The sequence below is a fragment of the Aotus nancymaae genome, unplaced genomic scaffold (genome assembly GCF_030222135.1).
Source record: "Aotus nancymaae isolate 86718 unplaced genomic scaffold, 86718_ANA_hifiasm-v0.15.2.pri h1tg000076l, whole genome shotgun sequence".
Taxonomy (NCBI): Eukaryota; Metazoa; Chordata; class Mammalia; order Primates; family Aotidae; genus Aotus; species Aotus nancymaae.
In genome coordinates this window covers 5,943,579-5,962,855 of record NW_026988491.1, presented here as the reverse complement: position 1 = coordinate 5,962,855, position 19,277 = coordinate 5,943,579, and the positions used below count along the sequence as shown (strand labels likewise).

Here is a 19,277-nt window from a genome sequence, read left to right as displayed (position 1 = left end):
CTTGGGACATGCTTTCTCCTGAGTAAAGTGCTTCCCACCCAGGGGTATCCTGAGGCTTTAGCGACGGTGTTTTGGGTGCCAGGAACTGTGCTGGGAATCTTGCCCAATATCCTGTGAATGACTACTGTGATTATGCCCATGATATAGATGAGGAAACTAAGGCTCAGAGAAGTTAAGACTTCCAAGCCTAGGGTCAATGCAGAAACCCAAGCTGGATCTGTCTGACCTCAAAAGCTGGGCTCCTGGTATGGTACCTCCCAGCCTCCCCAGGTGATGGGCAGGGAAGGGCTCGCTAACACAGAAAATGGGGCAGAGGTGGGTGGCACTTTCTATGATGGGAGAAAGTCCCAGCATGATGGGACTCACCTTTGTTCAGCTGTGTCCTTGCCCTTGGGAACCCCAAGTCTCTCTACCTCCTCTGCCACCACTCGCTCTACTCCAAACCCCCTTTCTCAACCTCTGGGGAGAAGGGGCTTGGCCCCCACCCTCTTTCTCTTCTCATCATTCTTCCCAGCTATGACCCTTTGAGCCACAGGCCCAGGCTGGTTCTGAAGCTACAGAGTTGGACTTGCCCACCCTGCAGCCCCCTTCCCCCTTTGCCACACAGTGAGCTCCCCCTCCCCAGCTCTGTCCCTGGCTTTGCCTCATTGGGGCTCATCCCCCTGAAAGAGACTTAGACAGAGCCTGGGGCAGGGGGAGGTTGGAGAAGCAGCAGGCTGGTGGACAGATGGATGACAGACAAGTCACTGTCCTGGCCAGCTGTGACTCCCAGCCAGACCTCCCAAGAGCTGCACTACCAGCCTCTAAGACCTCCCCAGCTGGAGCCTGTCGCCTGAGGTTTTCCACCCTCACTGAGCCTCAGTTTCTTCATCTGCACAATGGGTGTAAGCACCCTGGCCTTACTAGATGGTTGGAAGCTGGACTTTGGGACCCAGGAATATAGCCCTGGGTATAGCCCCTTCCTGACGGAGAACTTCCTGCCGCATGGGGCACATATGATGCCTGCTGTGCCCCCCAAGTGTCCGGGGATGGAGGTGGCCATAGACATAGACCCTGGGCCACTCTCTGCTACTCTGGGGACCACAGTTCCTTCAAATCCAGAGCATCAGCCCTGCTTTATATGGTTCTCAAGGCCTGCTCCTGCTGTGTCTCCTCCAGTTATCAGACCAGGAGGGTTGCTTTTAGGCCAGGCTCGTGCTTGGAGTCCTAGGAAGTGGGGAGCCCCGGGGCCCTGTCCCCTGAGCATGCCAAGAGCCTTTCCAAGAACCAGGACTTGGCCAGGGAGCACCCCAGGTGGCATTCCCTTTCCCAGAAGCCTTGGGAGCTCCCAGGCTGGTGGCTTCAGAGCCCCAGCCCTGCCCTCACCTCCTTCACTCAGCCCTGGCAGAGATCCATGGCCCCCTGCCAGCCTGATGGAGGTGGGTGCCACCACTGTGGTAAGGGTGACAAGGGTGGCATCTAGGGCACTCCCCAAAGCTCCTGAACCCTCTTGCTTTCCTTTAAGGAGATGCGAAAGCCCCTGCGTGGTCCACACCCCACACACAGCCTAAGGCTTTGGCTCCCACAGTCCCCATAGAGGCAGGGCTGGCAGCAGGTGACTGGAGCTGAGAAGGGCAGGGAGAGAGGGGGCGTGGGCCCTGGGGAAGTGCATTCCTCAGCCAATCAGCGCCCTGCCCGGCCGGTGGATTCGGTTACAAGCCCAAGATCACCCCATACTCCAGCCTCTTTCCTCCTCCTCCTGCAGCTTCATTCATTGGTCCCGCCGCTGCACTGGGCCTGCTGGACTCTGCTTCCGTTCCACCGCTCAGCTGCCGCCTTGTGGGGCCACCAAGGGCAGGCATCCCAGGGTCTTTGTCTTACTGGGCTGGGCCAGTGCAGAATGGGGGTTCTGGCAGGGCTGTTCAAGATGCTGGGCTTCCTGGGGGTGGCTCTGGGGGGCTCCCCTGCCCTCTGTTGGCACAGCACCTCCTGCCACTTGGCCAAGCCCATCCCTGGCAACCCTCTGGGGTCCCTGAGCTTCCTGGCCAAGGATGCCCAGAGACTGGTCCTGATCCATGCCTGCTGGGATGCGCATAGGAGGCTGCAGGCATGTAGCTGGGAGGATGAGCCAGAGCTCACTGCAGCCTACAGTGCCCTCTGTGCTCATCAGACTGCCCGGGGCTCCTTCACCCACACCCCTGGACCTGAGCTGCAGAGAGCACTGGCCACTCTTCAGAGTCAGTGGGAGACATGCCGAGGGCCTGAGGAGAGTCCAGCAGGGGCCAGGAAGAAACGAGCAGCTGGGCAGAACGGAGTGCCTGGTGGAGGGCACCAGCGAGAGAAGAGAGGATGGACCATGCCTGGCACGCTGTGGTGTGGACTCGGAGACTCTGCTGGGAACTCCTCGGAGCTGGGTGAGCCATAAGGGGTGTGTGGGTTTGGGGATCTGGTCGGGGAAGCAAGGTTTCTTCAGCTCTAGCCCTTACTCTCCTAGGCTGTGTGTCCTTGGGAGAGTGACTTGACCATGGTGAGCCTCAATTTCCTTATCTGTAAAGTGGGAGTAACCATGAATCTCATCATCGGTGCTTAAATGAGATCATGGTTGGGGAAGGTCTTATTCAAACCTGGGAGTCCTCATTAAATACCATCTGAGGGAGTCAGCAGGCTGCCAGGGGTGAGGGGAGATCCAGGTTCAACTGAACCAAAAAGCCATTACCCAGGAAGAGGCTTTGTGGGCATGGGGTGCCCAGCAAAATGGACGCTGAGACCAAAGGCTTGGGTTCAAATCCCAGCTCAGCACATACAAGCTGAGCAAGTCACTTCCCCTCTTTGAACATATTTCCTCACCTGTAAGATGAAGGTGATACCTCCCTTTCAGGGCTGGCTGTGAGCCTGGATGTGGGCAGTGCCAGGCATGCGGGAAATGCTTAGTAAAGAGTGCTCTTGCTTACATGGTAATAAACATAGATGAATTTCTTGCGCTCTCAGAACAGCTGTCTGTGCATTTGTGTGCACGGTTGGGGGAGGACTTGGCACCTGACTCAGAGCAGGTTGGCATCCTGTGGCAACACCTCCTTGTGCCAGTGAGAAAGGTTGCACCCTGCCTGTTTGCCATTCCATTCATAATTTTGGCGTTTTACTTGGGGCATGGGCTTGGGAACTCTGGAGGCAGAGTCCATTTCCCCCGAGGAAGACCTTTCCATGCATTTATGGGTGGGCTGCCTGGCATCTAGAGTTGCCCAACAGGGGCTGCAGCTCGGGTTCTCTTTTCCAGCTTTGAAACTCTGACAGTCCCACAGAAGGGTGAGTGACTGGTCTGAGGACCCCTATGGCGTTTGTGTCAGGGCTGGGGTGAGGTCTCTGCCCTCTTGCTCCTGGGGTGGGCATAGCTGGTGTGTGATGCCTAGGACCCTGCTGAGCTGGTGCTCCCTCCCCTCCCTGCAGGGGTCTTCCAGGGACCTGACCTCTGTTGCCGGGAACACGACCGCTGCCCACAGAACATCTCACCCTTGCAGTACAATTATGGCATCCGAAACTACCGATTCCACGCCATTTCCCACTGTGACTGTGACACCAGGTTGGTGGCAGGCAGCGAGGCCCCAGAGCTAAGGGACAGGGCGGGGTTACCCAGTTCCTAGGTAACTAGACTTTGGGACTGCAAAGGATCCTCAAGCTCAGGCAGCTTGGACCCCACAGTGCAGGTAGGAAAGCTGAGGCCAGAGAGAAGGGATGCTTGGACCCCAAACCACCAGCTGGGTAGTGGCTGGGTGGGCTGGGGGAAGAGCCAGACAGCCCTCCATGCCCCAGAGTCCTGTCCTGAGTGTCTGCTCTGGGGCAGGTTTCAGCAATGCCTGCAGAACCAGCGCGACTCTATCTCGGACATCGTGGGCGTGGCCTTCTTCAACGTATTGGAGATTCCCTGCTTTGTGCTGGAGGAGCAGGAGGCGTGTGTGGCGTGGTACTGGTGGGGCGGGTACGTGGCCATCCCCTCGAGTCCCTTTGCAGACAGAGAGGGAGCCAGGGTCCAAGCCTGGTGAGGGAGGCCTATCTGTCTGTCTTCTAGGGAATGATGTTCCATCTTGCATGTCCTCGGAATGCAGACCTTCCTTGGGTATCCCCCATGACCCAGTGGGATGGGGGATGGGACTGGCAGAGCATTGATCTCCATGGAGATGACCCTGGGGGCTTCTGGGAGGGGGAATTCCTAGTCCCTAATTGCCACCAACTGCCACCCGCCAGGTGTAGGAAGTATGGCACAGTGCCCCTCGCTCGCCTCCAGCCCAGGACCCTCTACAATGCCTCCTGGAGCTCCCGGACCACCTCCCCAACTCCCAGCCCCCAGAGCCCAGCCCCTCCCAAGCCTCGACAGAAGCAGCGCCTTTGGAAATGGCCACCACAGCAGAGAGGGTCCAAGCACCCCAGCAAAGCCAACACCACAGCCCTCCAGGACCCTGTGGTCTCTCCTGGACTTGATGTAGCCCTCACAGGCCTCCAGGGCCCACAAGGTGGCCTAAAACCTCAGGGTGAGCTCAGAACTTAACCCTGGGGGTTCCTGCCATGAGGGGCTGTCCCTGCCTCTGTTTGGGGGTGGCCACGTGTTGCCTCTTTTCCTGCCCCAGTTGCCTCCTGGGATCTCCTATCAAATCACATTGCAGCATGGGGTTTTCATAATCCATGAATTTGAACACATCTTGCTTGCCCCACTGTGCACCCACCACCACACCTTTTTATCTTAGCCAGTGATGCCCCAACACTCACAGGCCCTCAAGTCTTGGCCCCGCAGACCCTATCTACCCCCTGTCAAAACTCTAGTTTCACAAATTTCACTTGGTTCCTCAAAAGCAGCAGGCTCACTCCTACCACGAGGTGTTTGCATGTGATGTTCCTCTTCTCCTTCTCTTCTCTCCCAGCCACAATTTAGCAGCCTCTGCCTCCTGGAAGCCTTTCTTGGCTACTGTCAGTACTCTGGGCATCTCCCATGCAGCACTGCTGTGTTTAGGGGGCTGGGGGTAAGGAGGCACTCCCATAAGGGCAGCACACTGAAAGCACAAAGACCCCAGCATGAAATGGAGGGAGACTGCGTGTGTGACTGAGCACATGCGCTGGTGTTTCTCCTGGATGGCACAGGCACTGGTGGGGCCTCCCTGGTGGACTGGGCTCCCATCAATACCACACCCACCCTCAGGTGCCCACCACGTCTGCTGCAGCTTCCGCCGCCACCTGGACCAGTGTGAGCACCAGATTGGGCCCCAGGAAACCAAGTTCCAGCTGCTCAACAGTGCCCGTGAGCCCCTCTTCCACTGCAACTGCACACGCCGGTGAGGCCCCTTTGAACCCTTAGGGGTAGACTGCCAGCTGCCGGGCATGGGAAGGGGCCCCTTGCTGGTGAGGCCTTACCCCTGTCTGAACCTGCCTCTCTCAGTCTGGCACGCTTCCTGAGGCTCCACAGCCCACTCGAGGTCACCAACATGATTTGGGAGCTGCTGGGCATGACCTCCTGCTTCAAGCTGGTCCCTCCACTGGACTGTGTGGAAGGCAAAGAGTAAGTGACATCAGAGCCAGGAGGGGTGGTGGGCTTTTCTCAAGGGGTGGGTTGCCTATACCCACTTTGAGTATCTGAGCAAAGGAGGGAGGGGAGGGGAGTGGGGGACTCTGCGCTCCCATCCGTAGCCTCATGCCTCTACCGCTGGCTGCCCCAGGTCCAGCTCTGCAGTTGGCCTCTGTGGGTTGCATCTTGATTGTGTCATTTGATTCCCACCTGACTCTGGCAATTGGTTCACCTTTCCAGGCTTCCATGTCTTTGTCTGTAAAATGGTTGTGGGAGCCAAGGAAACGGCACAAAGCACGTAGGTCATGCCCTGCCTGGCACACAGCAAAACGTGTGCTTAACTCTTACTCCTAATCCACAATCTCATTTGGTCTTGAACTCCTGGACTCAAGTGATCCTCCCACCTCGGCCTCCTGAAGTGTTGGGATTACAGGTGTGAGCCACTGTGCCCTGCTTTCATTTGGATTCTGATTCTCAAAGCCAGCTCCTTCTTAACTCTCCCATTTCATAGAGGAGGAAACTGAGGCTTCTGGCTTGGGTTTCCATAGCCAGCTAGTGGCAGAACCCAGGCCTCCAGGTACCAGCCCTTTCTCGGTGAAACCCACTCCTCTCTGCCTTGCTGGTGACTCTGGCCCCAGCCCTCTCTCTCTCTGGGCCTCAGCACCCCTGTCTGCAGAATAGGGTGGGATCCTTGTCAGCCCTGATCGTCTGCCCCATTCTTCTCTCTTTACAGCTGTTTCAGAGACCCTAGGGCCATCAAGGTGTCAGCCCGGCACTTGCGGAGGCTTCAGCAGAGGCGACGCCAGCACCAGGATAAAGGCACAGACGAGAAGCAGGCATGGCCTTCAGAGCCCTGGAGAGGCCCCGTGTCATTCCACAACCAATGCCTGCAGCTAACCCAGGCAGCCAGGAGAGCCGACAGGCAGAAATCCTGGAGCCAGTGATCTCAGTTTCCGCTTTCCTGGGTACCATCCTGGATCTTGCCTGAGGCTTTGCCGGACCCTAGGAATCTCAGCCTCCTCTCCATAGGTTAGACTGAAGCATGGTAGAGGCTCTTGTGGACAATCAGGAGGCTGAATGGGGGCGGATCTCAAGGCCCAAATGCCGGACTGTGTCTCCTGCTGTGCTGGGTGACCTTGAGCTGAGACAGAACTCTTCTGTGCCTGGATGTGGTGTTCAGGAAGCTCATTCTGATGCCCTGGGCTTTGGCCTTGACAGTGAGCATCACATACAGATGGGAATGAGGAAAGGGTAACTTATTGCAGCAGCCCCAGGCAGTACCAGGAGGAGGTACATATGTGTTCCTGTTGCAAAAATAATACATGCCTCAAAAACCTGTCTAGGGGAGCCCCAGTGCCTGGCTGCTGTGGCCTGGGGTAGCAGGTGGGAAGTTAGGGATGTCACAGAAATGTCTGTGTCTGAATCCAGGATTGGGGTGGGTGTTGGAGAGGGCTTCTCCTCCCAGGGGAGCCCCTTCTTTTAAGCTGATGTGCCCTTCCTGGCCCAACCCTAAACCTAAATTCAAATCTCCTCTGTGCCTTGGTACACGGGACCTCCCTCTCGCACTCTAAGCCTTAGTTTCCACCTCTGAAAAAAGGGGGTCTTTAAACAGGAGCTACCTCATAGGTTTGTTGAGGATTAAGTGACCCAATACATATATAGCACTTAGCACTTAGTACATATTCCCTCCGCACAACAACTAGCTGAACTATGGTTTGGTGTCTGATCTTGAGAGGTTGACAAGGCCTCTTAAAGGCCTCAGTTTGCTCATTTGTGCAATGGATCTAAGAATAACACTGAACTCACAGGATTGTGGTGCAGACTAAAGGAGATGGCATGTATGATGTATTCAGCTGGTGCCTGGTAAATGTCAGTTCTGTCATTCCCTTACCTCTTTTAGTCCCTGCCTCTGACTACCCCCATCCTAAGACTGCTAACAAGTAGAAAAGAACCAGGAATGAGGCTGGAGAATTTAATTCCTAACGGATGACCTCCAGGATTGGGACATCTGCCAGAGCTCCACCATCATCCCAGATGGGGGCCTGGGCGGGGCTTTGCTAATGGTCACAGTTGAGGTGCCAGGACTGAGTTTTGGGGGATCCCAGCTGTCCACCCCTGGCCAGGACAGAGTGGCAGGTGCAGATACAGCTGGAGCAGCAGCAGGAGAGAGGCAGGTGGGTTTGCAAAAGATTGAGGCAGAATGGTGGTCACCTTGGCCCATCTGCCTACCCAACCCTCAGGGCCCCAGGCCCCCTTCCTCCAGCCCCCGATGGCCCTGGGGACTGGGAGACAGGCTGTTGGGGGCTGGGGCCTCCCGATCAGGTCCCCAGGAACCGCCACCGCCAGGGTCTACAGTCTCTAGGCGCAAGGCGGGCAGCAGGCCCAGGCTTCGAGGCACAGCTGGTGGGAAGGCCCAGGGGCCAGGCAACCCACTGGGCCCCTCTTCGCTACTGCCCCAGCTACTGCCATCACTGCTCCTGTCAGGAGCCACCCGGGACAGGCAGCGGCTCTGGGGTGAGGGGCTCCGGCTGACACCACGGCGTTCACGCGATGAGGGCCGTAGGGCAAGACCAGGGAACCTGGCCAGTCCTGGGCTGCGGCTGCGGTGTCGCTTGGACTTGCCAGGACTGGGGCTGCGGGACTTGGGTGCGAGGAGCTCCAGCGTGCTGTCATCCTCTCCCTCTGAGCTGGTGCCCGAGCTGTCTGTGCTGCTGCTGGCCAACTCCGAGGTAGGCAGCGAAATCTGAAGAAAATGCTGGTCACTGGGGCGCCCTGCTCTCCAACCTGACCTCCCAAGGTCTGCTTCTCTCACTGGCAGATCTTGGGAGGTCAAGTTATTTGTCTGAGCTCAAGGAGCAGAATGTAGGATGTAGGGGCTGTGGCATTTGAAAAAAGTCTTGAGGCACCCCCAGCCCAGCAGTCTGGCCATTTACCTGGAAGGGTTCAGTGACGCCGATAAGGATGCTGAGGTTGTGGCTGTAGTAGCCCAGGATGAAGTCTCCATGGCCCTTGGGCAGTGACTCCTCACTGAATGTTACCTGGTGGGCCCAGGGGTACAGACCCAAGTTGGGATCAGGAAGGCTACCTGAGAGCCCCCAAGCTGAGTCCTGAGGTCCCAAGGGCAACAAGGACTTCCCCGGCCTCTCCCACTCCTTTCAAGTACCTGGTAGGTATTCCCGTCCACATCTTCGTGTTTGGCCCACACATAAGCCACGTAGTCCTTGCAATGGCGGAAACCCACCTGGGGGATCAGTGTTGTGGGATCAGTGTTGTAGGATCAGTGTTGTGATCCTCTAATGTCTGATACCAGCAGTCTCCCAACGTGGCATCAAAATCTGGACAAGCCATAACCCCACCATGCTGTCCAGCTGCTCCTCCAATCCCCTTTCTTCCCTGAGCCGCTGACTCCCACTGCCCCTCTCACCCGGTACAAGCCGATCCAGTCCCAGGAGCTGCGGGCGAACACTGTTTCCATGCGGTACCTCACCACAGCCTGCTCGGGCCGCACCCACTCATCTGCCACCTCCAGCCGCACCAGTGGCATGTCGTCCCTGAAGGCAAACTGTCAAGGCAGGGGCAGGGGGCCACATCAGGGGAGACCCTCCAGTATCCCACACACTTAGGGCTCTTGGGCCTTAGCACAAATTTCCTGAGACAAAGGGCCTTTGAGGCCACTTTACAGACTGGGAAATTGAGGCAGAACAGGTCTAGTATAAATACCAAGCCCTGTGCTGCCTCCCAATCCAGGGCTCCTTCTGCCCATAGCCTCGTTAGGGAGTGAGTGAGAACATAGCTTTGAAGTTAGTAGACCCTCGATTTGGCTCTGCCTCTGCCATTGACAGGCTGGGTGAGTTCCTCAGCCTCTCTGAATGCCAGGGCCCTCATCTGTAAACTCAGAGACTTTTTTTTTGAGATGGAATCTTGCCCTATCACCCAGGCTGTAGTACAGTGGTGTAATCTCAGCTCACTGCAACCTCCACCACCATGCCTGGCTAATTTTTGTGTATTTAGTAGAAGTGGGGTTTCACCATGTTGGCCAGGCTGTTCTAGAACTCCTGACCTCAAATGATCTACCCACCTCAGCCTCCCAAAGTGCTGGGATTACAGGCATGAGCCACCAAGCCCAGCCAAACTCAGAGACTCTTATTTCACTCTTGGAGTTATTCAGCAGATTCAGTGAGATACCATTTGCAAAGCACCCCACAAATACCCCAGTATACCAGTAAGTGCTCAATAAATGATTTATCTCTATGCTAGCAAGGAAGACCAATAAAGTTGTATGATGTACTGGGTATTCTGGGATAAGCTGAATATTCCCCAGCAGGCAAGAAGAGTTCTGGGTGGGAGGATGGAGACCTCAGTCCATTTCCAGGCTCTACCACTAACTCACCATGTGACCTCAGGCCAGGCTCCAACCATCCCAAGATTCAGTTTCTCCAACTGAGTCTAAGTACTAAGTGGCTACTAATTATTACCTTGTCATTAGTCCATGAAGGAAAGTTATAACCATGCGTATCCTTTCCCCAAGGTCAACCGAGACCAACCGGGGGCACCACCTGAATGGGTGGAGCCGCTGAGGTGGCAGGCTGCCAGCATATTGGCCCACCTCTGTCCCTCAGGGAAGGGCTCAGGTGGTGCCAATCCCAGATCTTTGTCTCTTCCCCTGTTTACCTAGTTTCAGGTTTCCCTCCCTCAGCTTCTGAGCCGAGCTGTTCCAGAAGTAGCTGGCACATTCTTTCCCTGTTCCTGAGTTCCTAAAAGCAGGGGCTGGCAAGGGTAGACCTTTGAAAATGCCCTCCAAGGCCTTGCGGTGTCAAAACCCCTACTGAGCCCTATTCTAACTGCATTGCCTTGGGTAAGAAACTTAAGTTCTCTGAGTCTCAATTTCCCTCACAGTAAAACAAGGAGGAAAGTTGGGACATCTCAGGGCCTCCTGAGGCATTCAAAGGGATGACATATGTAAAGTGCACTACATGGGGCCTGGCATGTAGTAGATACTCAATGGGAATTTTTTTTTTTTTTTGAGACGGAGTTTCACTCTTGTTACCCAGGCTGGAGTGCAATGGCGCGATCTCGGCTCACCGCAACCTCCGCCTCCTGGGTCGAGGCAATTCTTCGGCCTCAACCTCCTGAGTAGCTGGGATTACAGATGCATGCCACCACGCCCGGCTAATTTTTGTATTTTTACCAGAGACGGGGTTTCACTAGCTGGTCTCAAACTTCTGATCTTGTGATCCACCCACCTCAGTCTCCCAGAGTGTTGGGATTACAGGCCTGAGCCACTGTGCCTGGCTGGGAAATGTTTTTAAAGGGACAAAGTCCTGGAGGAGGCAGGAAGGACAAGGTGGGGTATGAAAAGGAGTGTTTTTCCAGGTGAGGTTCCTGATTGCAGGTTAAATCTTCATGCCCAACCCTTTTGCCAGAGGTCATGGCAGGCCAAGCATGGGCATATTTCCATTCCCAGCTAAAGACATTGGCCAATGTCCCAGTGACTGGCCATGTGACAGAGTTACCAGGAAAAAACATTTTCTGGCTTCTACCGGGCTCCCTCTTATCAGATCAAGAGACTTGAAGAGCCCAGAGTTGGGGTTCAGGGCTGAAAAGATGGGATCTACCCTGCTCTACCACTGCAGAACCTGTGTATGGTTTGGGGCATGTGCCCACCCCACAAGGAGCCTCCGATCTCACCAGAGAAAAACAGGGAGTGGACTACATGGTCTCACAGGTCTGGTTCTGACATTCCAGGATTTCCCCTTTTGATGTCGGCAACCAGAAACCTCAATCCTAAATACAATACTAAATTATAGTAACTACTTAAGAGTTCAGCTTTGTATTTTTTATAGCTTTGCTCTCTCTCCCCATCACTACACACTCTCATAATGCTTGGCATATGGTAAGACAGTAAGTACTCAGTAAATAATGAATGAATGAATATGAATGAATGTTTCGTGGAGTTTGATTTTGCTGGTCTTATTATATATGTGAATTTTTAAATCTTTTCTTTTTTATTTTTAAGATACTACTAGTGAAAATGATGACATATATGTGAATTTTTTTCTTTTTTTGAGAAGAGGTCTTGCTCTGTTGCCTAAGCTGGAGCGCAGTGGTATGATCACAGCTCATAGCAGCCTAGATTTTCCAAGCTCCAGTGATCCTCCCACCTCAGTCTCATAACTAGCTAGGAATACAGGTGTGTACCACCTAGCTAAATTTTATTTGTATTTGTATTTGTATTTTTTCCCAGAGACACAGTCTTGCTCATGTCACCCAGGCTGGAGTGCAGTGGCCCGATCTCGCTCACTGCAACCTCCACCTCCCAGGTTCAAGTGATTCTCTTGCCTCAGCCTCCCAAGCAGCTGGGATTATAGGCATGCACCACCATGCAGAGCTAATTTTTGTATTTTTAGTAAAGACAGAGTTTCCCTATGTTGGCCAGGCTGGTCTCAAACTCCTGACCTCATGTGATCCACCAGCTTCGGTCTCCCAAAGTGCTGGGATTATAGGTGTCAGCCATCACGCCCAGCCTTTTAAAATTTTTTTTTAGCGATGAGGTCTCACTATGTTGCCCAGGCTGCTCTTGAACTCCTGAGCTGAAGTGATCCTTCCATCTCAGCCTCCCAAAGTGTTGAGATTACAGGCATGAGCCACTGCACTAGCCTATAAGGGAATTTTAACATAAATTACCCTAAACCTTTCTCAAAAGATGGGTGTTACAGATTAGTAGAAAAGGCATGGGCTCCAAGGCTGGGCGTGGTGGCTCATGCCTGTAATCCCAGCACTTTGGTAGGCCAGGGTGGGTGGATCACCTGAGGTCAGGAGTTCAAGACCAGCCTGGCCAACATGGTGAAACCCTATCTCTACTAAATACAAAAATTAGCCAGGTGTGGTGGTGGGCACCTGTAATTCCAGTTACTCGGGAGGCTTCGGCAGGAGAATTACTTGAAACCAGGAGGTGGAGGTTGCAGTGAGCCGAGATCGCACCATGCACTCCAGCCTAGGCGACAGAGTGGGATTCCAACTCAAAACACCACCACCACCACCACCAGAAAAAAAAAAAAAATCAAAACCAAGGGTGGGGTGCAGTGGTTGAAGCCTATAATCCTAGCACTTTGAGAGGTGAGGCGGGTGGATCACCTGAGGTCAGGAGTTCAAGACCAGCCTGGCCAACATGGTGAAACCCCATCTCTATTAAAATACAAAAATTAGTTGGGCATGATGGCAGGTGCCTGTAATCCCAGTTACTCAGGAGGTTGAGATAGGAGAATTGCTTGAACCCGGGAGACAGTGGTTGCAGCGAGCTGACATCGAACCACTGCACAGGTGGCTGAACAAGACTCTATCTTAAAAAAAAAAGAAAGAAAGAAAAGAAAAGGCATGGGCTCTGAAATCAGACTGGCTTGGGTTCAAATCCTAACTGTTTCTCTTCCTAGCTGTGTGAACCTGGGCAGGTGATGCCATGTGTCTGAGCCTCAGCTTCCTCATCTGAAAATGGAGACCACAACTCCATTCCCCTCTGTTACAACAAAGGGATGCTGCTGAGGGAAGGTACAAGGGGTTATACAAAGGGTAATGGAGGCAGGCAGTGGTATATGGAGTTGGGTCTGGGGATATTACTCAGGGAGGATGAGGCCAGAACTCACCTGCAGGACGAACTGGGCGGCAACAGGCTTGTGGTCACTGACTGTGTATTCCATGTGGCTGCGGTAGCTGTGCTGGGTCACCTGGAGTCGGTGGCTCTCCCGTCCGGAGGGGCTGGGACCCCCACCTGGAGGCTTGACCTTCCACAGGATACGGTCTGTCCACGCTGGCTTCCGTTTCTTGGCGCTGCAGTGAGCAGGGGTACCCCAACTTTCAGGAGCTGGGGATCAAGGTGCAACCCTCTGCCTTGCCTCCTGCCCCTCTTCCCAAAGTCTCCCTTTTCCAGAAGAGCTCAGCCCACTTCCCCATCCCATCCTCAGACTGAGCTCACCTGGTATCATATTTGTTGGTACCCACATCAAACTTGAAGGTGGGAGCGAAGTTGAGGGGCCCCTCCTGAAAGCCCTTCAGAATGGGCCAGGTGCTCTTGGCCATGTTGAGCTGTGGGGAGTCCAGGAGGGCAGAATTGGACAACAGCTTGGGCTCTGCCACGCCCAGGGAGGGGGTGGGGCAGGTGAGGACAGGGACGGTAGTCTAAGGTACAGGCGTGTCCTGGGACATGCTCTGTGTGCTTCTGGGGCCAAGGACCCCACCTGGTCCTTCTCCCAGAGCTGATGGAGCTGGTCACTGTCGATGGCAAACTTGACAAAGTGCAGGTCGTAGCTCTCAATGCGGAAGTTCAGGTCCCCGAACCAGAACACGAGGCTGTTTGGGGTGGAGGATGGGGGGATGTGGGGCGGCGGTGAGTGTCGACGGGTCCATGGGGGTAAGAGTTCAGCCCAGATCCTTCCAGGCCCCATCCAACCCGAGGGGATGTGGTGAGTGGGTGAGTGGTGCCAGAGCCTCCAGCCCACCAAAGAGCAGATAAGGAGCAGGGCGACTGGTCTACAGGAAATTAGATTCTGACCTTCAGCAAGGCCTTGACCCTCAGCAAAGCTCCATCCTACAGGCCCCGCCCCTCCCCATCCAACTGTTCTTTGCTTTCGGGTTCTTACTAGTAGTTTGGGTGGTCACTTACCCCCATAGGCCCCGCCTCTCTGCATAAGCCCCACCCAAGCCGGTAGAAAAACCCCCATCACTAGCCCCACCCAAGTTTCATTTGGCCCCACCCCAGCCCATACTCGTGATCCAGGATGCCCTGTGCGCCGGGGCCTTGGAACTGCTGGAGGCTGAGGATGGTCTGGAAGTTGTCCTTGCGCTGCTCCGCCTTGTCCATATGCGCGGGCAAGTGGCAGTTCAGGAAGCAGAGCATATGCCCGAAGGCCGCCAGGCGCACGCTTACGCCACCCTTGTTACCCTAGGGAGGCAAGGTCGGGCGGCTCGTGGGAGGGGCTTAGGCCCGGAGGTGAGGCACTGGGGGCGGGGGTTAGAGAGGAGATGAGGGTGGAAGGTGGGTGGGTCCTAGGGAAATGAGGAACAACAATAGGACACAGAAATGGGAGAGAAAAGGGCCGGGGTACAGAGGAATAGGGTGTGGTACTGGGCGGTACATGGGGAGGGGTGGGCCTCAGGGTAAAGAGTGGAGGATGGGAAGGGGACCTTGCGGGTCCGTTGGGCCCGGGGACTAATCTAGGACCCCCTACGTGTCTCATTCCCTTCTGGGCCCGCTCGCAGGCTCACCCAGTAGCCGCCCAGGCCAGTGCGTGTGCAGTCGGTCTGCACATCTCGCAGGAAGGGCAGGTGGTAGTACTTGGCGAACAGCAGCAGGATGACACCCTGCATCCTCACCGAACTCACCTGCGGCGGGAGGCCACGTGGCTGGGGGACAGAACACGACTCCCCCACGCTCGCACCCACCTTCAGGTCTGCTCCTCCACCCACCCATGTCATGGACCCGGCCACGGAGGCCCAGCGGGCCCCACAGTGAGCCAGGGTACAGCTGGAGCCAGGAATTCAGCAGGGTCTCTGGCCGTCTAGGGGGTGAGGGGGCCGTTACCAGCACGAAGTTGAAGGGCCCAAGTGCATCCATGAACAGCTCACTCCACTGGTCGGTGAAGAGGGCATCCTTGAGTCGCTTGTTGATCATGGAGTTCACTTCCTGCAACCTGAGGGGTGGGAGTGGGGTGGCCATCAGATTGGAGAGGCACCCTAGAAGCCCCTGCCATGGATAGAGGGCCCGGAAGGCCCGAGGGTCTCAGGAGGGGGTCCAAAAACGCTCTGCCACCTCACCCTATGGCGATCATGTCTGCGCCGTCACTGTCGTCACCACCGCCCAGGTGGAGGAGGGATGTGACATCGTCTGGGGGCATGGCGGTGCCTACGTTCCATGTGACCACAGTGATCCTGTGGACAGGGGCATATGAGGGCTTAGTCCTGGCACCACTCCCTCACCCTCAAGCTTCCTTTCACAGGACTCCCTGGGGAACTAAACGGAGGCAGGTGTGGGCGAAAGCCCTAAGAAGGACCCACAGGAGGCCCGCATCTTGTCCTCCTGCCACACTCTCCCTGGGGAGATCAACTGAGATGGGGCAAGTTCCTTAGGAGGGGATACTGTCTTCCGAGGGTCTCGGAGTAGGCCCAGCAACCCCCACCCCAAAGACTCATCAGAGAGGGAAACTGAGGTAGAGCAGGCCATCCACCCTGGAAGAATGGCTAACCTCAGAGCTAAGCCCCAGCCACCTTTCTTGGGAGAGGGCCCCCTCACCGGAAGCCGGGGTCGCTCTTGCAGGTAGGCTGAGCTGACCAAGGGGAGGATGACAGGGTGGATATAGAAGGGGAGGTGGTGACTGGGGCTGAGGCTTCTTGGGCCTGAAGGTTGGGGCTCAGGCATCTGCCAGGCCCTGTAGTCTGGGTGCCAAGCCTTGGGAGAGCCATCTCTGGGGCTGGGGGAACACAGGGAGAGCGGTTGGGGGAGCGGCTTGGGGAACGGCTGGGTGATCGGGGTGGCTTGGGCAGAGGTGGGGGCACAGTCTGGCCTGAGGAGGCCCCAGGCCGAAAGGTGGGGGACAGAAGTCCAGGGGAGCGGGTCCCAGGCTCTGGAGGACCCTGGCCCACATCCAAGGGCAAGGTCTGGGGTGGCCGTGGCAAAACAGGACCCTCGGGGCTGCTGTGGAGGGCCTCAGGCCGGGCTCGGAAGGAAGGGGAGAGCCGAGGCTCTGGGGAGGTTTGGATGGAGGGTGGGGAGCCTTTAGGACCAGATGTCTGAGCTGGAGGCTGGAGATGCCCCTCAGAAGCGGGGAGAGGTCTAGGGGCTGCGGCATCCCTCTGTCTAGCTGGTGTCTGTCCCACAGAGGCTGGGGCCGATGCTATGGAGGCTGGAGCCAGGGCCTGCTCCTGAGAGGGAGACAGAGCTGGACTGGGCACTGGGGAAGGGGTAGACGTGAGTTCTAGGGGCTGCTCCTCAGAAACCAGGGCTAGGCTCAGGCCAGAGGCTGCCAGTGTTGGCTTGGGTCCCACGGAGGCAGGAGGCTCCTGCTTCTGGTCTCTGGAGGTTGGGGCCAGACTGGGCCCTAGGGTGGCTGGGGGAGATCTCGGCCCTGCTGAGGCAGACATCACCAGCTGCCCCAGGGACGTTGGAGCCAGGACTGAGCCTGTGGTCACTGGGGGAGGCTTTGGTCCAGCTGAGGCAGACATCACCAGCTGGCCCACAGATGTTGGGGCCAGGCTGGAGCTGCGGTGGGCAGGAGCTGTTTTCTGCCCTCCAGGGGTACACAGTGGAGCCAGGATTGCTTGGGGAGATGCCAGAGCCAGCCTCGGTCCTTCTGAGGAAGCTGACGTAGCTGCTCGTGGCCCCACAGGTGCCAGGGCCAACCTTGGTTCCAAGGGTCCTAGTGCTGCGCTCTTCTTTGCTGGGAGCTGAAAACTTGAGTCTACCTTGTGGAGGACAAGTCAAAGATTCAGAGTGACCCTAACCAGGACATTGGGACCCAACTATCATACAGACCCTGGCAGATTTTATCTAGCTAAGAAAGGCACATCTTTCCAAGGAAGTTCTTCCTACTATCTCACCTCAATCTATTCTGCTGCAGGTCAACTTCTGTCTTGGAGGAGATAGGCCACAAAACCCTATCCCCTCCTTTATGTCTGAAACCTCTTTCACAGATGGGGAAACTGAGACCCTGACTCAAATGAGGCAGAGTGTGAATCTTAACCTGAGGACTTGCCTTGCCTTCCTGGCTGGCACCTTCTGGGCAGCTTCCCTGGGCAACCCTCCCACTGCAGTCCCTGGAGCTCCCCCAGCCACGGTTACTGACCTGACATCCCAGGTCTGGGCACACTGGGTGCAGCCTGTTTATTTTTTTATTGCCAAGATACAGACCTATGGGTATAGCCTGTTAAATACCTCTCCCTTCTGTCCTTTATGATGCCCAGGAACCCTCATGTCCCCACCACCCCCTAAACATCCCAACTCCTTGGTTATAGCCCTCTCTGTTCTCTCACCCATTCCCAGAGCTCCACGCAGCAGCCAGAGCTGGGGGCTGAGACTGGCTGTGTAGATTCAAAGCCCAGCTCTGTGTGACCTTAGGCAAGCACCTCTCTGCCCACGGCCTCAGTTTCTCTGTCTATAAAATGAAGGGATGGGGTCTAGGGTCCCTGGCCACATTATGTTCTGGGGAATCTTTGTCTCACATTGTTTGCATTTATGAGCCCAACATTTGCTAGAATTCCATCTAGCCCCGTGGAATAGTCCATCCTCACCAAGTGTGAATCTAGCAAGTCCAGGATTCTAACTTGATCCTGGTGTCACATCTCTCTGTGCCCAGGTTGTGCCCTCTTATATCCTCCACTTTCTCCCCTAGCTGAGAGGACAGGCAAGGAAGTATCTCTTTTATGTCCGGCAGGTGGGTGGAGGGGAGTCTCGGAGCCCTGCAGGGACCTCTCCTCCTTCCCCATCTAGTCTCTCTTTCTGATGTCCCCTATCTCCAGAAGACAGGATAAAGTGTCCTTTGCCCAGGAGGGCAGAAGAAGATCCACACTTGCCCCAGGGTTGCTCTGGGTCAGGTAACAGAGCCCAGGGAGCCCCTGCCCCCGGAGATACAGTTCTGTCTCTGTCCTGTGTCCTTCTCGGTTCAGAGTACCTAAAACTCCATCTCCACCTCCCTTCTCAAACTCAGTTCTTTGAGGCTGTGATTTAGGCACCCTCCTTGGCTCCAAGTGTCACACTGTGTGCCGGCTTCCCTGCAACCACCACACCGCCTCCAGCACAACAACTTAGCCATCCCAGATGTCACAGTTTTAGTCTTCAGCGACAAGCCCCCTCATTTTGCATTGGTTCAGAGAGGAAAAGCAACTTGCCCAAGGTCACACAGCAAAGCTGGAGCACAGCTGGGTCCTCTGACACCCAGACCAGGGCTCTCCCACGGGCTCCTGGAAATGGCTAACTTCATCTCTCTCCGGGCATCCTGTCACTGCCCCTCAGCCCCCAAGGTACTCTCTTCACCCAGCCCCTGCTCAGTGAGCAGAGGAAAGTACCAGCCCCTCAGTCAGGAGCACCAGGGTGCCTGCAGTGTATATGGGGGGGTGTGGAACCAGGGATCAGGAAAGTGGGGGACGCTGGGTCTCAGGGGTCTTACCTTGGAGGGTGCCCCAGTTTGGGCAACACCCTGGGGCATGGGCAGGGGACCCAGGCCAGTCCGTGTACCTGGCCTCCTGCTGCCCCTGCTGCTCTGGCCCTCCATGTCTGCAGCCCCCGGCAGCCTGGGCTCCCTCGGGCTCCTGCTCCAGCTCCACGGCTCCCGGGAACCAGTGATGTCATCAGCCATTTCAACCTGCTGAGAATTTAAAGGCACAGGCTCCCAATTCCCAGCCTGGAGGAAGCCACAGCAAGGTGGTGACCCCCTGGGAATCCTTCAAACTGGCTGCTGAGACTGGAACTGCTAGCGGGTGGGGAGAGAAGAGTGTACCCATCTGCCTGGCCCAGGTCCCAACTGGCGGCATGAAGGAGGCTGTCTGTCCACCCCCACCTTTCTGCCGTAGGCCTGGCCATCCCTTTGCTACCGGGTGTGGCATTAATATACCTGCCTTAAGGTAGGACAGGTGGTTCAGAGGTCAGCACCCTCTCCAGGGCCTCAGAGACAACTGAGTTCTTGCCCTGATCTCGTGACCTTCCTGACTCTCTGCCAGCTCCGAGCTTGCCCCGGCCCCCACCCTTGCCCCATTTTCAGGTCTTGGT

General features: G+C 56.0%; 2 protein-coding genes across 5 annotated transcripts; one reads left to right on the top strand and one right to left on the bottom strand.

Moving 5' to 3' along the window:
* Nucleotides 1–1,722: 1,722 nt before the first annotated feature.
* Nucleotides 1,723–7,388, top strand: PLA2G3 (phospholipase A2 group III). Its single transcript, XM_012471354.2, has 7 exons — nucleotides 1,723–2,393; nucleotides 3,424–3,556; nucleotides 3,818–3,952; nucleotides 4,219–4,502; nucleotides 5,165–5,297; nucleotides 5,402–5,521; nucleotides 6,261–7,388. The coding sequence occupies exons 1-7, from the start codon at nucleotides 1,880–1,882 to the stop codon at nucleotides 6,469–6,471; spliced, it is 1,530 nt and encodes a 509-aa protein (XP_012326777.1). The 5' UTR covers nucleotides 1,723–1,879; the 3' UTR covers nucleotides 6,472–7,388.
* On the bottom strand, nucleotides 7,234–18,940 carry INPP5J (inositol polyphosphate-5-phosphatase J). Of its 4 annotated transcripts, XM_012471350.2 has the most exons (14): nucleotides 18,679–18,940; nucleotides 16,300–16,978; nucleotides 15,810–15,987; nucleotides 15,335–15,448; nucleotides 15,102–15,210; nucleotides 14,786–14,902; nucleotides 14,287–14,462; nucleotides 13,759–13,870; nucleotides 13,497–13,606; nucleotides 13,168–13,351; nucleotides 8,952–9,089; nucleotides 8,691–8,768; nucleotides 8,461–8,565; nucleotides 7,234–8,270 (listed from the first exon to the last, which is right to left on the bottom strand). In XM_012471350.2, exons 1-14 carry the CDS (start codon nucleotides 18,865–18,867, stop codon nucleotides 7,764–7,766), a joined length of 2,796 nt encoding a protein of 931 aa, XP_012326773.2. In that variant the 5' UTR covers nucleotides 18,868–18,940; the 3' UTR covers nucleotides 7,234–7,763. The 4 variants fall into 4 exon arrangements, with proteins under 4 accessions (XP_012326773.2, XP_012326771.2, XP_012326775.1 ...); XM_012471348.2 differs by having other exon boundaries at nucleotides 15,810–16,978; XM_012471352.2 differs by lacking the exon at nucleotides 15,810–15,987 and having other exon boundaries at nucleotides 7,237–8,270; nucleotides 16,917–16,978; nucleotides 18,679–18,936.
* Between the last annotated feature and the right edge of the window lie 337 nt (nucleotides 18,941–19,277).

Coding starts and splice junctions, on each gene's coding strand:
- INPP5J (XM_012471348.2), bottom strand. CDS start 18,867: ATGGCTGATGACATCACTGGTTCCCGGGAGCCGTGGAGCTGGAGCAGG. Junction 15,211..15,334: donor GCAGACATGATCGCCATAGG/GTGAGGTGGCAG, acceptor CCCACCCCTCAG/GTTGCAGGAAGTGAACTCCA. Junction 8,271..8,460: donor GCGTCACTGAACCCTTCCAG/GTAAATGGCCAG, acceptor CATTTTCTTCAG/ATTTCGCTGCCTACCTCGGA.
- PLA2G3 (XM_012471354.2), top strand. CDS start 1,880: ATGGGGGTTCTGGCAGGGCTGTTCAAGATGCTGGGCTTCCTGGGGGTG. Junction 3,953..4,218: donor GCGTGGTACTGGTGGGGCGG/GTACGTGGCCAT, acceptor GCCACCCGCCAG/GTGTAGGAAGTATGGCACAG. Junction 4,503..5,164: donor AGGTGGCCTAAAACCTCAGG/GTGAGCTCAGAA, acceptor ACCCACCCTCAG/GTGCCCACCACGTCTGCTGC.